The sequence below is a fragment of the Brachionichthys hirsutus genome, chromosome 10, assembly GCF_040956055.1.
Source record: "Brachionichthys hirsutus isolate HB-005 chromosome 10, CSIRO-AGI_Bhir_v1, whole genome shotgun sequence".
NCBI classification, from domain to species: Eukaryota; Metazoa; Chordata; class Actinopteri; order Lophiiformes; family Brachionichthyidae; genus Brachionichthys; species Brachionichthys hirsutus.
The window spans coordinates 663,833-684,206 of record NC_090906.1 but is presented as its reverse complement, the minus strand read 5'-3'; the positions used below and the strand labels follow the sequence as shown (position 1 = coordinate 684,206).

General features: G+C 51.5%; 2 protein-coding genes across 2 annotated transcripts in view; both read right to left on the bottom strand.

Annotated features, from left to right (window-relative positions):
• The window catches only part of igsf9bb (immunoglobulin superfamily, member 9Bb), a 48,946-nt gene extending 41,568 nt beyond the window's left edge, over nucleotides 1–7,378 (bottom strand). Inside the window, exon 1 of the mRNA XM_068744680.1 lies at nucleotides 7,315–7,378. Within this exon, the coding sequence (XP_068600781.1) occupies nucleotides 7,315–7,378 (64 nt within the window). The remainder of the gene's footprint in view (nucleotides 1–7,314) is intronic.
• Nucleotides 1–20,374, bottom strand: part of LOC137900575 (histone H2AX-like) — a 247,668-nt gene that overhangs the window by 96,337 nt on the left and 130,957 nt on the right. The gene's annotated exons all lie outside the window — the stretch shown is intronic.

Genomic DNA, 20,374 nt, shown 5'->3' with positions numbered 1-20,374 from the left:
TCTGGGGGCGCAGGTTCGTCTCCGGCTTGTGGCCATTCTGTGAGGAGTTTGCATGTTCGCATGTTCTCCCCGTGTCTGGTGGGTTCTCTCCGGGTTCTCCGGCTTCCTCCCACCACCAAAGACATGCAGCCTAGGCTGATTGGTTACGCTAAATTGTCCGTAGGTGTGAGTGTGTGTCTGATTATCTGTCTCTGTGTTGCCCTGCGATGACCTGGTGGCTTGTCCAGGGTGTCCCCCGCCTCTCGCCCATTGACTGCTGGGATTGGCCCGCGACCCGATAATAGAAAAAGCGGTTCGAAAATGAATGAATGTCATTTCTGCTTTTTCACCAGGCAGGTGACGTCTCTTCTCATCTACATGTCCGTCCAAGCTAAAAGGGCGCTTTTAATGCAGCAGGGGGCGGAGCCTTAGGCTCGGGCAAGTCAGCGGGGCTGTCAGTGGCTTAATGGCAGAGCAGAAGGGGACAGCAGCTGACTTTAAGACCTCTGCGGAGGTAGATAAAATAGGCAAATAAAATCAGTTTTATATGTAGAAATCGGTCAATCGCGCAAAATTAAGGAAATTGGGGCCAATCAATCAGTGCACCCCTACTTAAAACACATTATACTAAATTATATACTATATACACTTTTAAACCGAGGCGCCAATGGGAGCAGATGCTGCTGGTGATGACTGTGGCGATTCTCCGTCTTCCAGGTTGGCGGCACCGTCCTTGCTTACGTCCACGCGGCGCGTTTTCACAGCAGATGCTTTCACATCTCGGCAGCATCTCCACGCTTGGCACGGTTTGTCTGCTAAGGTGAGAAGCAATGCTCAAGACCAGAGAGCTGCGAATCCCAGCGACCCCCTGGAGCATGCTAACAGACTCCATGGAGAGCTCTTGTCGAGCTTCAATCGGCATCACTGACCTAAAAACTCATACTTGCAGGAACCCGCCCCTCATTGTGGATCACAAAGGGTCTGAGTCCAGGTTTTGGGTAACAGTGGAGTTTTATCCGTTTCCTCAGGTCTCACAGCTGCAAAGCAGCCCAGCGTGGACGGCTCTATTTTTAGAGGCAAACTATGAATTATAAAACTAAAAAGTTTGCTTTTGCTTCCGCTCGTCTGTCAGCGTTTCAGTTTGCCGTCGCGTCGAGAGGCAGGGAAGCTTCAGATCAGACGCCCCGCAGCGCCACGCTGAGACGGCCGTTTCCCTTCCTATCCATCCACCCACCCACCCCCTCTCGACTTCCACCCACTGTTCCACGCTATGGAAGCATGCCTAAGCGGCGAGTCCAGCAGGAGGAGGCGGGGAAAGAAGCGCCGCTCATAGACTAGTTCACAAAGGGAACCATTGTTCCACCAGCATGACCGTCTCAGCAAACAAGCTCCTCATTCATCACATCAACTTCCTGTTAGAGTTTTGTACACTAAGAATCCGGGAGGGCCGTTCTTTATCGTCATCGTTTGATTGGTCAACGAGCTGCAGAGATTCATCCAATCAGCTTTTATGCAACGCTTCTTATTAAAGGTCACCGTTATTCAGCAGTTATCGAGTCAACAGCTAACTTTGAGAGACGGATGAGAAATGCATTGTGAGATTTCATCATCATCGTCGTCGTCGTCACCCGGAGGCTAATGCTAACAGAGCCCATGACCCTCTTCCGTTTCTGCACATCTGGCCTCCGCTGTAGGAGAACGTGCTTCCTAGTTAATTAACTCGTTAGTAAAAGCAGGTAACATGTTCAAGTAAAAACACTGTGGGGAGTTCACTTATCTGATTTTGTCCATGAGCTAATGTTTAAGATTAAACTAAACTACTTTAAACTCAACTAGGCTCCCGTCGTGGTCTGATTTTAGTCTGGGCCGGCCGTATCGGGGCTCCAGGCTCCCGTCGTGGTCTGATTTTAGTCTGGGCCGGCCGTATCGGGGCTCCAGGCTCCCGTCGTGGTCTGATTTTAGTCTGGGCCGGCCGTATCGGGGCTCCAGGCTCCCGTCGTGGTCTGATTTTAGTCTGGGCCGGCCGTATCGGGGCACCAGGCTCCCGTCGTGGTCTGATTTTAGTCTGGGCCGGCCGTATCGGGGCTCCAGGCTCCCGTCGTGGTCTGATTTTAGCGTAGCACAGTGAAGCTGTGGGCGAGGTGTCTTATGGCCATATCCAATGAATGCTTAATGGGTCTGGAGAAGTCGGCGTGGAGGAAGCTGACGGTGCAGCATCAGTAGGTCAGGCTGTAAAATGAGACGGGGGGGGGGGGGGGGAGTTCATCCAGCTCAGGATGGTGGGAGGAGAGATGAAGCAGGGGGGGGCACTAGAGTGGGGATTGCAGTATTCACAGGAAATATACACACGTGTACGATGGCCATTAACAGAAACACACAGATGGACTAAGAAGCCTCCAAATGAGACCGGCGGACTTCAGAGGAAACCGCTTCCTGTCTGCGAGGAAGCCCGTTGAAGACCGGGGGTGTCGCCACCGTCTGGAGTCAACGCGTCTTTGCGTTTCGTGGACAGTCATTGGTTGGTGACTGGAGAGTTGAAGTGATCCCAATCATCAGCTCATTTTACGAGACCCCGATGTGACCGCAGCAGGCGACGCCCATTCATCGAGTTAAACCGCCCCATGAAGACCAGGAAGAGGCCTTCACCGTGTCCCTCACCGTGTCCTTCACCGTGTCCCTCACCGTGTCCTTCACCGTGTCCTTCACCGTGTCCCTCACCGTGTCCCTCACCGTGTCCCTCACCGTGTCCTTCACCGTGTCCTTCACCGTGTCCCTCACCGTGTCCCTCACCGTGTCCTTCACCGTGTCCCTCACCGTGTCCATCACTGTGTCCCTCACCGTGTCCCTCACCGTGTCCATCACCGTGTCCTTCACCGTGTCCCTCACCATGACCCTCACCGTGTCCTTCACCGTGTCCCTCACCTTGTCCAAAAAAAAATTCACTTTGGACTTTTGAAACAGGAAATATTAAATACGAATATTGAAAATAATATGAACAGCAATACACATTTTTACCGATATGCCCCCCGTTCAGTGTTCCCCGGACACCGCAGAAGGACGACAGCAATTACTAACTGGACCGCTATAAGACGAGTCGGCTGAAGGGCGCTGGGACAGAACGTTCAGAACTAGCGCCTGAGAGGAAGACCTTCCTGAAATACTGCGCTGCAAGGCCCGCTCCAGGTCAAGTACTTGATCTTTTGCCACAGGCTATGCAGACAAATAGAAGTAGCACAGTCTGTTCAGCGCTACCCTTCACATCTGACATTGTGACTAAAACAGAGCTGCTGTCTAGAGTCAAGCCAGGAGACAACCGGAGATATGTCTCAACCTTCGTCTCTGCGGGCGCCATGCTACTTTCACCAGTCATGTGTAGCTGAAGTTACACAGGAAGCCAATTCAACCACCCCCTGTCCTCGCCGCATGGAAAGTCTTTTCCATCATGCAGCAGAGCAACCCCAACCGAAAGGTTCAATGAGCCACCAGCCCCCGACTTCCCGGCCAAAACACCAGCGTGAAACGATGCATCAAATTGTGTTGGATTACCGGTATCAATCGATCCCAGTTCCTTCAGTTCTTTTTACTTATTCCTTTGTTCTGCGGTTTGAGTGCTTTAGGTCAGGGACGGGCTGGAAGACTTCACCATCCATGTCTGTTAATATGAAGGCGCAGCATCCAATCAACCAGTTTAGAAAATCATGAAACGAAAGACAGTCTTTCATGTCTGTGACGCAAGTGAGACGTCGCTGGAGACATCAACCCACCTCCACCGATGTCGGCAATGGATCTGTGTGAAAGGAGCTTCAAAATAAAGACAAGTCTTTCAGCCTTTGAGCTCTGAAGGGACCTCGATCCAGAGAAGCGTTTTATCTGAAGCCACCGGGCTTCAAATAATTTCAACTGCGGAAGCGATCCGACACACGCAAACACACACGCAAACACACACGCAAACACACTTCAACGCAAGTCAAGCAGTGAGGAAGCGCTGAACACCCACAAGACAGAAATCCACAGAAGAGTCTCCCCTTTCTTGGTCAGCAGCTTTTTGTTTTTGCCAAGCAGCCGCCCACCTGAACACTCGTTTAGCGATCACAACGTGGGGCTCATCAAAAAGCAGGGGGGGGGGGGGGGCAGTAAAGATGATGGGAGTAAAATTAATCAACCACACGGCACCTTGCCAGCTCTAATGGGATGTACAGTTTACCCAAAAGTACATAGTGGATGACTTGGGAGGCAATGTCGCTCAATCACACAATGATTTGAACTCATTGGTTTTGAGGGGGATCTTTAGCCCCTGAGGACCCTCAGTTCACGCCAGCAGACACGGGCATTAATTATGTCGATGCAAGTACCCAGTCCCATCAGGTGCCTGACCGGATAGCAGGACACGCAAACGCAAGGAGTCTGATCAATCGATACTGCACGACGCTTTCTGATTGGTTGCCGTTCCTTGTATTTTGATTGCACACTGTTGCATTGGCTGGATTTTTTATTACATTGGAAGCTCATGTCGGCACAACAAAAGTACCTGATAGGCACCTAAAGAAACCTGGAACTGGGGCGGTCCAACTAAACCAATAGAACAACAGCTAGGTATGGCTGGGTACGGCTGTAGCTGCTGCTACTGTCCATTCCACCAATCACCTGAGACTTCCTGCCCCCCCCCCCCCCCCCACTTTGCCTACGCACATGTGAGGTTTTGCTTTGGTGGACCGCAGGAGGAGAGAGCGAGGAATTTTAACTCATTTCAATCTCTGCCACAGGTACGTGTTGCCCTGGTAACCAGGTGATCTTACATAAATATGGGCTAAGTGTTGCTAATTGTTGACAGACTCTCAGCTGTAGAGAACCAGCAGATGGACTCGACGGCGGTTTCGTCATAAAAGCCGGTCTTCTTTCACCAAATAAGCAGCGTCACCACTGGGTGGAGGTCTCGGCCTGGATATTCATTCTAGCTCAGCTAGAACCAAAAGAGCGACAGACCAGTTCAAGAACGCCTGAAGACAAAGCGTTAAAACATTCACATTTAGGAACAAGTTCTTCTTTGTTCTGGGATTAAACATTCCCAACAACATCCGCTCACCAAACCGACCTGAAAGGCAGCTTAGTCCAACTGTTGGTGGGCATATGTTCAGATCCCGGTCAAAGACACACTGCTCCCTGAGGGGACGTGTGTGTGTGTGTGTTTGAGCGCCGTGGGTAAGGGCAACAAGTGGGTGTGTCTGGCAGCAGACTGCCTCTGCTCAGAGAACCTGCCACCCTCCCTCGGCGCCCGGAGGGAAAGGAGTTCAGCCGAGTGCACGGAAGAGGCCGGTGACAGGACAGAAGAGGGATGGCAAGATGAAGGTAGCGCAACGAGTCCCGTGGGAGACGCAAGAGAGAGGCGGGATGAAGCGAGGCGTAGAAGAGAAGGACGCAGAGAGTCCGGGCTCGGGTCCAGGGTCATCATTGACAAACCTGGAAGTGTTTGCCGGCTGGAAGTCGTCCTGCAGCTCCTGTTGGCCGGCAGGCTTGCATCTGTGCGTGGCACAAAGACCGCGGTCATCGACCGGCCACGCCGCCTGAAAGGCTGGCCTATGCAGTCCCAGCCCCCCCCTCCCGCTGCCGTCCAGCGGTCCACATCACGGAGGACGGCAAGAGGAGCCGCATAAAATCCTCTCCTCACGCCTCCACTTTGGCAGATGGTGCTGGAGTGAATCCTCTTTAGGCAAAACACGACATAACCGTCAGTCCAGCCCATAACGCAAATATAAAAACACGTTCACATGTTTCTACACTCGTATTTGGTGCTTTCTGGTCGTTACCAACCTAAAAACTGCTCAATTTAACCGTCCAGTCAGTCCTGCGTAGTTCTGCAATCAAGTATTGAAACATGTCTGGCAGCAATCTTCCCCTTTGTGATGTCACAACGGGGGGGACGTTTACAAGACATGCGTGCTGGAGAAGAACAGATAAAGTTTATTTTTGGTGGTAATGTTCCGGTGAAAATTGGCTGTCCTGCAGCATCTGTTGGAGACAGAAAAGAGGGACGCTGTCCTGCAGCATCTGTTTGAGACAGAAATGAGGGACGCTGTCCTGCAGCATCTGTTTGAGACAGAAATGAGGGACGCTGTCCTGCAGCATCTGTTTGAGACAGAAATGAGGGACGCTGTCCTGCAGCATCTGTTTGAGACAGAAATGAGGGACGCTGTCCTGCAGCATCTGTTTGAGACAGAGAAGAGGGACGCTGTCCTGCAGCATCTGTTTGAGACAGAAATGAGGGACGCTGTCCTGCAGCATCTGTTTGAGACAGAAATGAGGGACGCTGTCCTGCAGCATCTGTTTGAGATAGACAAGAGGGACGCTGTCCTGCAGCATCTGTTTGAGACAGACATGAGGGACGCTGTCCGTTTATCCTGCACGGCGACTACAGTCGCTTTCAGACGCTTCTGCTTTCGCTTTCTCAGCCCCATTCCTGTAAAATATGAGCGGGGAAATTTCCTCTGCTCTCAGAGGTCTTTGAAGGGGGCATAATCTCAGACCAGCCTCCACTCTAAAAACCGGCGTTTTATAAAAGGAGCACATTAAACCTGCAGATCCGCCATCACCAATGCTCCTTTGTGATTGGCCAGCATCTACCGCTTCCATCCGCAGTAATGAAGCCACGTGACCATTGTCCTCCCACACCACACACGACATCTGGACATCTTCTAGAAGACACGACTACTGACCTGGGGACAGTTCAAACTCACCTGAATGCGGAAAGCGCTCCCTCTAGCGGCCACAGCCGGTACGACAGCGCATCAGCAGCTCCCCGGGAACAGGTTCACTCCTCGTTTCGCATTTTAATGACGTCTCCGCCGGAGAACCGCGGTAATCACGTGACACGAAACGCCGGTGCAACCGGCTCAGCGAACGCGTCCGATGTTACCCGCATCGCTCCGGAAGCTCCAGGAGTCAAACTCACGTTTTAGAAAGAACATTTTTTTTTTTTGTCAGAATAAATCGGCTGCAAAGAATCCATCGATCTGCGCCGGAAGCGTCACGACTCCGACTCCGACTCCGACTCATCACCGAGAAACTCCCCGGTGCCTCACAGCGGGAATGAACGCACCGCCGACCGGAGGGGTTCCCCGGAGCGGCCCGGCTCGTGACCGTGAACCGGTCCGCTGCTTCCACGCACACACACGTCTGAACTTCATGACGTAAAGTCTGACTTTTCTTTTCTTTTCTTTTTTCACACACAGCGACATGTTTGAAGTTCACGCGCACGCAGGAAGGTTGGATGTGACAGCTCGGATGGCTTTGAAGCGGCGGGCGCGCGGGGGGGGGGGGCAGGCATCCCGCACTTCTCACCTTGAGCGGCTGTTCCTCCGCTGCTGAAGACACTTGCTATCAAAGCGGCCACATACCAAATCATAGTACTGTCGCCGACCGGAAATAGAGCATCTCAAAGCGCCCCGTTCGGTGAACGTCTCGCCGCTGATTGGTCCAGGACAGGCTGAATCCCGCTCGCGTGCGCTCCGAGCCCTGGACGCTTCCCGCTCGCTTCCTCTTCCTCTCTCCCCCTCTTCCTCGGCTCTCCTCCCGCATCCTGAGACGGATCACCTGCGCCAATGGGACGAGAGCAGAAGAGGCGGCGACGAGTCCCGCCTCCACTCGCGTCGCATTGGTAGACGGGAGAGATGCGGTCGCTGATTGGTTACCTGCGCTGTCTGTTTCCAGATTGAAGCGTTGCGTTCACAAACACTCGGAATTTAACCTTCTCTTTAATTAAGAGCTCAGTGGGGTTTTTTATTTATTTTTGGCTTGTCTGTTTTTCAAACGTTGTTGTTGTTTTTATTTTTACCATAATGCACATCTGCTTTAGATCAAAGCAATAATATAACACCTCGTTTTAAATGTAACAAAAGTAATCTACAAAATAAATATCCATGTATCTTTACGACATGAAACCGTTATGCTAATCTTACATAGCTTACACGTTTTAACGTTAACTAATACTTAGAAGTTAATGGCGAATGCAAACCACGGCGGTAAAATTCAACATGTGATGTTCTTATTCTAAAGACAGTCGTGCTTTCGTCAGGCCTTTAATAAACGCATTCTGAAGAACCGACATTTGCAAAGCTCAAAGTTTCCAACCTCTTGAAACGTTGTGCGCGTTCCGTTTTTCCCGGAGGCCATGAACGCAGCACCGGAGGGAGCCGGTTCACGGTGGGTTGGCGCGTGAGGCCAAAGACAAGCTGCGGCGTCATCCTGCGTAATGAGGGGAGAGGAATCCTCCATCCGGAGCATGTTCACATCTCCCAGCCTCAATCTGTGACGCAGGATTAGAGATTATCTTTAAGGGTTTAAACGAAGGAGAATCAATAATCAAATACCTGATCGGACCGGCTCAGAGTGAGTCTCTCACAAAGAGCACCTCCTGCTGCTCCTTCCGTGTACTTTCTGCTTGTCCCCTGAGGGTCGCCACAGCAAATCAACCTTCTCCACTTCACCCTGTCCTTTGCATCGTCCTCCCCAACACCAGCCACTCTCATGTCCTCCCTCACTACGTCCATGTGTCTTCTCCTGGGTCGTCCTCTAGTCCTGTCCTTTGCATCGTCCTCCCCAACACCAGCCACTCTCATGTCCTCCCTCACTACGTCCATGTCTCTTCTCCTGGGTCGTCTTCTAGTCCTGTTCCCTGGCAGTTCCATCCTCAGCATCCTTCTACTGATATAGTCCCTGTCTCTCCTCTGGACATGTCCAAACCATCAAAGTCTGGTCTCTCTGACCTTGTCTCCAAAACGTCTAACCTTCACTGTCCCTCTTATTGTCTCATTTCTAATCCTGTCCAACCTGGACACTCCCAAGGAGAACCTCAGCATCTTCATCTCCTCCACTTCTAGCTCCGCCTCCTGTCTGTTCCATTGCTAGCCTCAACGCTAACATTGCGTTTGTGGTACTCTTCCTCGGCATAGAGCCATACTGCTGCTAACAAATACTTACTTCTGTCTGGTTCCGAAATACTGAACCCGGTCTGGTTCCGAAATATGATGGTAGGAAGTATATTTTCCAAGCATGTTGCTCAGAGTTTTGCTAGGTTTTTATAGTCAACGTTGAGCAAACGTATACGCTGGTATGAACCGGGTTCCAAAGGATCCTTGCCCGGCTTGTACATGAGTGAGATACTGATGGTTATTTAAAGTGAATGCTCCACTCCAGAGGTGTCAAACTCAATCACACAAGGTGCTGAAATTCAAGACACAGACTAAATATTCCACATTTTGACCTGAAAAGTTCAATTTGAAAAGCTTAAAAACGACTTTGGTGATTGGGCTGGGTCATGAGTTTGACACATGCGCTCCACTCAGCCAGTGCACGTGGCAGAAGTCTTTGTCATGACTCTTCCTGTTTTCTCTGGAGCCTCCTTGATGTTTATCGCTCCCGTATTTCACAGCCCCCCCCAGGCCTTGGTTGCTCGTGTTTGGCTCCTCTCCAGGAGGTAGCCAGGAGAGCGTGGCACGTCGAGCCTGGCGCGTCAGCGTCTCAGGCAGAGACATCGGCAGATGCAGCTGCAGGCCCTTGTCCTGATTCTCAACAGACATCGCAGCCCGTCTGGTGATGGAAACTGAACTCACAGCTGTCACAAAGAGCAGCGTGCTTTGAAGGAACCCTGTGAAGTGCAAATTGTATATTCAAATTCGATTTTCGTGATGTTCTGTGATCTACCCAACCACTTTGGTTTTGGTCGCCCCCCCCCCCCCCGGTGATTAAGGGGCCAGGTGTGACTCATAAACTGCTGGTTGTGTCTCCTCGCTGTAAAGCACACTGCAGTAATGAAGGTCACTCTCAGAGGTCACTGAAACTGATACCAATGGTCCATTATTCAAAGAGTGAATCAACAACAACAACAAACATGTCGGTTCTCGTTTCATTTCGCTGTCGTCTACAATATCGATGCGTGTTGGGGAGCCTCAGGAGAGTCTGAAGTGCCACCCAGTTCCAAACCAACAACGGCTGTGTCGTGGGAAATGTGCAGTCGTGGGGATGCCTTGTCAGGTCGCTTGGCACAGAGTAGAAACTGGATGTAGGAGTCACAAGGCGGAGTCGAGGTGAAACCCACGGCAGGAGTTCATTTGAATTAGAGTCAAACAAATGAATCCAAAAAGGCGCGGACTCGGGGATCAAAGGGCCGACTGGGCGGGACGATATCTTCCAAATGGCGATGAGCAACTCAACAAGGACAGGTTGAAGAAGCAAAGATGAGCAGATCCACGGCGGATAGCCCAGTGCATGCTGGGACAACGTCCGTGACCCGCAAAGGGGGAAAAGTGGAAGACAATGGATGGATGGAGGGATGGATGGAGGGAGGGATGGATGGTGGGTCAATGTTAAATAGAGATGAAACCAATTGCGCATGAACAGCAACCACCAGCGCTACGTCTACGACAGTCAGTAACTGCGGTGGCAACAAGCTAACAGCAGATACTCGTCTACAACCGTCGGGGGCCGGTTCCAACTCCCGATGCCCAGCTCTCCTCCACCGTTGGAGCGGGCTGTTCTCAGCTGAGAGGCTTAAAGAGGCTTTTTCTACCCAACATCCTCGTTGAAGTAGAAGCAGCGCTTTGCCGCCCATCATAGATACGCTTCTTGAACTTTGACTGACGCTCCTCATGAAATGTGGATTTCCATGAACAGGATTACGTTCAGACGGATGCGTAGGACACCTCTTTCTGCTCGCTATGGCCGTGTAAACCTTCATTTTCTCCCCCCCCCAACAGAGTACTCACAGGAACACCGGCAGCTAGGAAACCAGGCTAGGTAGGAGAGGACCAATTAAAAGCTGCTCCTCCTGAACACTGAGACGAAGCTGGACCTTCTGGTGGACGACCGGGTCGACACATCATGTCTGGAGCGACTGAGACCGATTCTTGATTATCTCTGAGGTACTGAACCGTCCAAGTATTACTATATAATCTAAAACATATGGACCTGAGTCGTTTTAATGATGCTGAGGAGGCGGCAGCGGAGGTGAAGCCTCTCCCCTCCCGTATCTCCAGCGACGGTACATTTCCACGGATGATTCTTTAATGTTCTGAGAGAGGTCTGTCCACCCTGGTTCCTCAGCGAGATCCAGATGGACCTTGACAGGCGATAAATAATGCAGATAAGAAGCCTTACCTCGAGTCAGATGCACCTTGACAGGAAATCCACAAACTGTATTCATGCGAGCCCGCTCATCGTTTCCCATCCTTAAATATCGGAGCTCAATCTGACACAGGTGAGCCGATAGCTGAGCCACACAGAGAGAGGCTCCGCCTCTGCACCATAAACCACGCCTCCTCTTGCTCGCATACCTGCCACCAAGCACTGAGGAGCATCTCTTTAAAGCCCTGGAACTAAAACCTGTTCTGTTTTTCAGAGCCGGCTAGCAGCTAAAAAGCCTTCTTCTGTTTCAGACCGGGGCTGTGCTTGTCTTCTTCCTCACCCATGGGGAGTCTGGTATTACAGGTGGTGGGGGCTGTAGGAGCTACCGATGTAAAAGAGTAATAATAATAATAATACATTATTAACCCTTCACTGTCTGTAGAGTAACTCAATCAATGGCTTCTCAGGTATGTCGCAGTGTTTCATGGACGACCTTACAGTCACCTTTAAACTGCTCAGTCTACACAAGATGTCGTCCACCTGGTGCTCCTCCCTCCACTCTTGTAGGTCACCGTATGTTCTAGAACTTCTCCTTCTCCTCTAACTCACCTCCTACCTGTGGAGCGTAAGAACTTCTCCTTCTCCTCTAACTCACCTCCTACCTGTGGAGCGTAAGAACTTCTCCTTCTCCTCTAGCTGATGGGGGTCGCCGTTAACCCGGGCCTCGACCGATCCGGTGTGACTCTTATTTATGTTATTTTGGCATATTTTCACGCCGGATGCCGTTCCTGACGCAACTCTCTGCATTTATCCGGGCTTGGGACCCGCACAAGGGGGAAACTGCGCAATGCTACGTTAGCTTCTGCTAACCGCACTAGCCGTGCTACCCATGAGGCTGCATTTATTAGAAATCTCTATCTCTAATATTAAATGCACAGTCGGCCGAAACGTAACTGTACCCCTAACTCGATAATACAAGCAATACGCTTCCAATCCGGACACAACTGACCCCCCCCCCCCCCCCCCCCTCCCCTACATGACTGTGTCAAATTCCATAAACATCAGTCAAAAATAGATATTGAGGAACACATTTTAAAGTTCCATCGATTGTAATGTTCACAAGGATTTCCAAAATCACCCAAATGTAATAATCTATTCCTGGTAACATTCCCAACATTCCCAACATTCCCAACATTTCATCAGGACCCGTTTGTAACCTTTTGAGTTATCCTGCAGACAGACAGACAGACAAACACCCAAACGTGACCCCCCCTTGGCGGAGGTAATAAATAGACAGCTTCATCTGGGGTAGGTTTCTGGTGGGGCAAGAAGAACAGGTTGTGTCGTCACAAGGGGGCGACATTGCTTCATTAAACCAGCTGAACTTGTCAACGCAACAGCAATAATGACGTCATCATCGCCCTGCTTGATGTCACGGGTTGGGGTTCCAGACCAACCAGCAGAGAGCAGCCCTCCCCCAGGAAAGAGCGAACAGACCAGATCAGTGAAACGAATGTGACGCAATGATAGTAGAATTTAAATATATATTTATTAGGGGTGCAACGTACAAAAAAATAGAAATTTGCATGCCTTTAAAAAAATGTTTTTATTGAGTTTATTGAAATTGCCATTTTTGTTTCAACTCAAAAGTGCAGTTTTTAAGTTAAATACAATTAAATGTATCTGGTACAGCTAAACCTGAGATGTTCTGCTGTACATACGTAGCACCATATATATATACCGGGGTATATATATATATATATATTAAAAATAATAATAATAATAAATAAATGTGTCTGATGGAGAAATCTCCCATCTTCTTCTGTGGTGCATTCTACCGGGATATCTACTGGGGTATCTACTGGGGTATCTCCTGGGGTATCTCCTGGGGTATCTACTGGGGTATCTACTGGGATATCTACTGGGGTATCTCCTGGGGTATCTCCTGGGGTATCTACCGGGGTATCTACCGGGGTATCTCTGGGGTATCTAGCGGGGTATCTCCGGGGTATCTACTGGGGTATCTACCGGGGTATCTCCTGGGGTATCTCCGGGGTATCTACCGGGGTATCTACCGGGGTATCTCTGGGGTATCTAGCGGGGTATCTCCGGGGTATCTACTGGGGTATCTCCGGGGTATCTCCGGGGTATCTACCGGGGTATCTCCGGGGTATCTCCGGGGTATCTACCGGGGTATCTACCAGGGGGATGTCCGGGGTATCTTCCCAGCAGCATATTGAACACAAGCAGGTCCCCGTAGAATGAACCCCTCTCTGATGGAGCGCTACGAGGACACGTCGCTTGTAACGTTGCTCAAGTGTCCTTAAACGCCTCGTTATCCACAACAGAGAAGCGTCGCCGAACCGAACCGAACCGAACCGGGACCCCCGTACCGATGTATTGGTGCCCCCCTAATATATACATCATGCAGATACACGCTGATGCACGCCGTCTGTGCCATCTTAGTGAAAGCGTGTTTCCTGCACGACCTTTGCCCCTCTTCAAACACGTGACCCTTACAGGTGAGAAAGAGGAACACACGAGGCTCACCTGCAGCTCTTTAAAGCGGCCAAGTCGCCTTTGGCACAAAAAAGAGCTGGCAATCCGAGCAAGGCATTAAATAGAGCGCGTGTCAGACGCCCCCCCGCCCCCCCGGTGAACCGCAGGATGACTCTTCTGGCTGTCAGGGCCACTTTACGCCGGCCCTGTTTACGGCCTGCCTGCGATTTGGCTGAGGGCAGGTAGATCACACAGGTAGCCGGCGAGGCCCCCGCTGACCTGGCAGAGCAATTCAATCACGGTAGCCCCCCCCCCCCCCCGGCAGCCGCAGCCTGTCATCTGAGCGTTTAACACAAAAGGAGGGCGCGGGGGAGGGCTTGGCTGCGAGTGGCTGACAACGGGGGATTAAAGGAAAGGTCGCGACCTTGCTGATGGGATTTTTCTGAGAATCCAGCCGTGGCCCCGCCGCAGCAGCGTGCTGTCATCATGGGGGTGGGGGGGGGGGGATGACCAGTGGAGAACGGCTTCACGTTGTAAACATTATAAATGGAGCGTTTCAGAACGTCTAACAGACGAAACTGAAACCCGAGCAGCGGAGAGGAAGCGTCCGTCACTGATGTTCATATTGTAGAACGTGAGCGGCACTGGAGTAGAAGTTGGATCAGGTTGGATCCGGGGGGGGGGGGGGGGTTCTGATCCGGTGTCATTGAATGGCTTCAGTGCTTCAGTCAGGAAACACTTCCCAGGTGGGATGAATTCACCGTCTGTCACGTGGCGGCGCTGTGAGGATGCGTTGTCGTGGAAACCAGTAATTCAACGTCGATCACGGAGCTCCTGTTCCAATTGTCTGGAGCTAAAAATGGCCTCGACAGTCCTCTGAAGATCTGCGGTGGCATTCCTGCATAATGAGCCGGGACACGCCCCCAACATTTGTTCATACCCTTTCCTGCTTCCGGCGGGTCGGGCCCTCATCTAAACCGTCTGCTCCGGTTCTATCTGAAAGGCGTCAGGTTTGCAGCTGAAACAGCTGTTACCACGGAAACGTTGGCCCGCGATGGTTCTGCAGTCTCACTGGACTTCTGGACTAATCTCAACAGAACCAACAACCTGAAACTCACCCTGAGACGGAGGTTCTGTTGTCTGCCGCTCAGCCCAAGTCGTCCTTTAAAGACTCGTCTCTGAATCGGGGCTCAAGGTGCTCAAATACCCGACACACGGTGCAGAATACTAAAGTGCACGTCCTGCAGGAGCATTAAAGCATACGTCTCACATCGTGACACCCGAAGATGCTCGGTGGCTTTGTTGAGCAGCTGCTTGTTGCCACGGTGACGATCATCTCACAGTAAGAGCTGCAGTTAAATGGCGTGATTATTGCGATCCGAGTTTGTAGCTTCATGACAGTTGGACTCTTCGGGGGGGGGGGGGGGTAATCATCCCGGTAACGGCGCACAGCTCTCCGGCTCTGTCTCATCTCTGGAACGCATCAACCCGGCGTCTGCAGGGACGGGAGGGGACAACTGAGGAGGACAAGCTCCTCCAAATGTCTGCCTCGGGGACACCAAATGTCTCTACACTCATGGAAGTGAGCTTCCGGTTCATCCACGGCCCTTCTCCCCACGCAGGAGTGGAACGAACTTCGGGTGGTCGTTTGTTCACGTAAAGTCTGTGAATGTTTATGACGACGACAAACGGCGCCCACGGAAACATCTGCGGATCGCAGTCCGTCCGGAACACCGTCGTGAGAAAGGTGAGCTCGCCAGACCCAGTCCATATGAATTAGCATTAGCATCTCGCCTCATCGGGGTAAACAGCGGGGGGGGGTCATTGAGATGACACTGAGCCCAGCATGATGCACCAGAGCATCTGGAAGGATGGCCCGCTGCCAGCGGACGCTTTTCCGTTTCACGCCATGTTTGAGGCGCTGCTTTTGGCCCAGATGTTGGAGCATCAGGGTCCACGTAGAAGTGCCCCTTGACCCAATGGACCGGGCAGCGCGCACGCCAGGCATGCTGGGATTTGTAACAGCTGCAGGGCAGAAATCAGAGACATTCAGAGGTGGCAACTGGAAAGGAGAGACAGGTGGAGCAGAGAGATCATCCGATTGGGGGGGGGGGGGTCAGCCAAAGCCTCATATTATCATCATCATGCAGAAATCCATACATGACCCCGATCATGACTCAAGAGCGTCCCCGGCCGAGGACGCCGGACGCTCTCCAGCATCGAGCAGCAGAAGATGAGGCGTCGTTCCTCTGAAGACGCCTCATCATCGCCGCGGAAGCACTGAATCACTTCTAGCGAATCCGGATCGCACACACAAAGAACACGTCCCATGTGTTTGTGTTCCGACCTGCTGCACATCGGATTCAATGAATCCATTCCATCCTACCAAAGCCCGGAGCTGCTCGGCGCCACCGTCTGAAAGACTGAGGAACAAGCAGCCTCTCCTTCATGCCTGTAACTAGAGAGCACAGACCCCCCCCCCCCCCCCAAGAAGCTCGCTCCCCTCCTAACTGGACCTACACCGTCCACATGGTGATCTGGATCATCTAAAGGTTCTAGATTGTTCTGGTATCTGGTATCAACATGAAAGTCAAAGTGAATCAGAGTTGATTTTTGAAGTTTTCAATTTTAAAATGTCATATTTGTTCCTGACCTCATTCTGGATCAAATCCAGATTAAATTCGGTTGCCTACTTATTTGATTTGATCTAATAATTGGACAACGAGAACTAAATAGAGTTATAAATACCGATAGGCGCTGTCCAAATCGGTTTCACACAAACGTTTGGTTGTGTAAACTTTTATAATTGATTGCATTTCTTTTATTGCAACGTGTATATCTTGCTATGGCAGGCGGCGTTACAAATACAGGCAGTTTGGATATGGAACAGAAATTGAAGCTTCGATTGATTGGCTTTCCAAAGAGGCATTGATCAATTTGACAGAAATCTTTTATAGCATCAAATCATTTTGTTTTTGCCGTGAGAGAAATGATTGGCTGACCCCGCCTTCCTGCTGACATCATCGCCCTTCCCCAATGAAGAGCAAGCGCCGAGGGATTCTTTTGAAATGATGAAATTAAAATGTTTTTTTTAAGGAAAGGAAAAGATCTCGCAGTCCTGCATCACAGCTACGTGCTAACGCTAACTTTATAGCTCTGAGTCGTGTCCTAACAACACGTGACGGACGCATAACAATAACCTCACCAAGATTTACCCGAGGACAACGCCGGCGCTGACGGCCAACATGGCTGCAGAAACGTTTCATTTACCCACAATCCAACGCGGCCGCACATCCTCCATATCCAGCATCATGACAACAACAGATTGGACGGATGACAGATGTGCAAAATTCAGATTAAATTAAATTATGAGCAGATTAGTCTGGTTCAGTGTGTGTGTGTGTGTGTGTGTGTGCGCCTGCGTACAGGATGTCTGACGTGTTATGTACGATGCTAAATGTTGGATGTACCGCCCTACGTGCAGCTGCACATCCATCCACCTCCAGGCCTGAGCCGAACCCGGCCGGTCCCGTTCCACCTTTAGTTTCAATAAAGTTTCAATAAAAGATGGGGGAACCTCCTCGCCTCTCTGTCCTCGTACCTGTAAGGAACCTCTTTATTCCTGATCATGGTGTACCCACCGGCCCTCCATCCCTCCATCCATCCCTCCATCTATCCCTCCATCCATCTCTCCATCCATCCATCCATCCCTCCATACCTCCCCTCCCTCCTCTCCGGCTCAGGCCACGTGTGATTTGCTCATGCTGTCGACTCCCATTATCTAATTGGAATTTGAGATGCATCTGGCTCGCATTTTTGCCCGCATTGCTCTCTATGTTGAGACCCCCCCCCCCTCCCCCTCTCTCTGTGTCGGACTCCTTTTCATGCCGTCCCGTTGGCTGAAGCTTTATTTCCCTCACTTTGTGGTCGAACGAGGCTAAAATATTAACGGCGGCGCAAAGCTGGCTGCAGCAAAGTCGCTCCGATGGTTCAGCCATGGTTAAAAAGAGAGCTGTTTAATTCATCCGGTCGCTCATGCTACGGTAGCCCCATCCGCACCAATGCTAAGGGTCGCTCATGCTACGGTAGCCCCATCCGCACCGATGCTAAGGGTTGCTCATGCTACGGTAGCCCCATCCGCACCGATGCTAAGGGTTGCTCATGCTACGGTAGCCCCATCCACACCGATGCTAAGGGTCGCTCATGCTACGGTAGCCCCATCCGCGCCGATGCTAAGGGTCGCTCATGCTACGGTAGCCCCATCCGCGCCGATGCTAAGGGTCGCTCATGCTACGGTAGCCCCATCCGCGCCGATGCTAAGGGTCGCTCATGCTACGGTAGCCCCATCCACACCGATGCTAAGGGTCGCTCATGCTACGGTAGCCCCATCCGCGCCGATGCTAAGGGTCGCTCATGCTACGGTAGCCCCATCCGCGCCGATGCTAAGGGTCGCTCATGCTACGGTAGCCCCATCCGCGCCGATGCTGAGGGTCGCTCATGCTACGGTAGACCCATCTGCGCCGATGCTAAGGGTCGCTCATGCTACGGTAGCCCCATCCACGCGGATGCTAAGGGTCGCTCATGCTACGGTAGCCCCATCCGCGCCGATGCTAAGGGCTGCAGCAGTTTCTTCACTTGAACTCAAGTGACCTCGCACCTGCAGGTCAGGCATCCTCAGCGGCGCTCCTGCAGCCGCGTGAGCATCCGATCAGAAGCATGTGCTGCATCACCAAACGAAAGACAGCAGTGGAGGGACCTCCTCCAGTGGGGGGGGGGGGGGGGGGGGGACGTCATATATTTGAGATGAGACAGAAGTGAAATGTGATTTGAAACGACCTTCCAGGGTGAGAGGACAGAGGGAACAATGCATGGGGAAGGGAGTGTCCTCTCCGACCTGTCCTCCTCGGGACACTCTTTGGTTTTCCTAAATCTTTTCTCTCCCTTTAGTCCCAGATAATTAAAAGCAAAGCGCCGCCTAATGGCAGACACTTTTCCACTTCTCTTAACACAAAGGAGCCTGGAATAGTTTAACGGTGAAGACGTTAGGAGCAGGAGGAGGGTTAGCAGATATCTGGCTCTCGTCTTCACAGAGAACAAATGTCCCTGCCCTGGGGGGGGGATAGGGAGATAGGGACAAATTAAAACCGGTCTCAGACGGACGCAGTGGGAACGACCGCTCTCAATCAGCTGGAATCCGTTTCTCACACCGATGAACGGCTCGACAGGTTATTTTAGGACCCCCCCCCCCCCCCCCCACCTCTGGTTTCTGTCAGAGGAATCCATTTATCCCGGCTGCCCCGATGCCTGGTCTGTTACCAGGAGAAACCGGTTTGATGGATCTACCGGTTGTCTTTATGATCTCCTGGTTTCGTCCTCGTCCTCCTCCGTCCGTCTCCAGTCTGTCCTGGATCTCCCGAGTCCACCTAGAAGGCCTCAGAAGACCAGGCCTGATCCGGGCTTTGATGTCAACGCCTCCTGAAAAGGCAGCTGTGACTCACTTCTCCTCCTTCGTCCTCCTCCTCCTCTTCCTCTGCCGTAACGACTTGTCTTGTGCGAGCGGGTAAATGTGTGTGTGTGTGTGTGTGTGTGTGCGTGTGTGTGTGTGTAGGTGTGTGCATGGATGATCTCACGTAAAGGTGCCTGCGGGGGCCTCATCCTCGCCGACCACGTCCGTCGGCCATCCGCCACCTTTTCCCAGTCGACAGAGACCTACTCTCGATCTGCTTGTGTGTGCGTGTGTGCGTGTGTGTGTGTGCGTGTGTGTGTGTGTGTGTGTGTGCGTGTGTGCGTGTGTGTGTGCGTGTGTGTTTATGTGTTTGTTGACAGGTAAACAAACTTCTAGTTGTTGTACTCAAAAGCACCGACACACAGGTGTGTGTGTGTGTTGTGGTCCCCAAACTACGGCCCGCCTCCACATTTGGCCCCGCCCCCTGAACAATACCAGAGACACAAAAAAAAGAATTATTATTATTATTATTTTTTAGATTTTCTAAACACGAGTAGCCGGTAGGGGATCAATAATGGTATTCGGTGCATTCAAGAGGGGCCGTAATTCAATCTTTTGTTTCCTAAAAATATGATAGTGAAGAATATATTAATATTCAGAAGAAAAGCATCCTTCTTTTTCTGGGAAGAACGTGTTATTTGGTGGCTGTCTGGAACACAATAAATGTTTAGCCCCCCCCCCCTCCCATCGTCACACTTTTCCTGTACAAACTGACCCCCCATCAGAGAAGGGAAACGTTATGTGGCCCCCACAGGAAAAGGTTTGGGGGCCCCTGCTTTTATAGAATCACACTTGATACTCCCCTGACTGAATCGCTTAGCATTAGAAATGATGACTTCAGTCATCGTGTCCCTCTGACCCCCCCAAAACAAACACCCTATTTTTCTTTAGAAGCCTGACAACACAGGTCTGAGTGGGGGGGGGGGGGTCTCTCTGACCAGAAAAAAACTATTATTATTAACTCGTGGCAATCCGCATGTCTCCTCCATCCTGGAGATTATTTCTCCAGGGTCTTTTTCTTTTTTGGGGGGGGGGGGGGGGCACAGGGCGAGATGCTGCCATGGAGAATATTGTGTGCCAGAAGCTTTCAGTTTGCCTGTCTATCACTTTGTAAGACGTGAGACTTGAGGGATATAAATACTCCGCCTCGTCCCCATCCTTCACCAAATCTCCGCTCGCGTGGTCGCTCTGATTGCACACTGCCCCCCCCCATCATGGAGGTCCTTCTGGGTTCTGGGAGCGTTCTGGCCTCCGTGACTCTCGTAAGAACTTCAA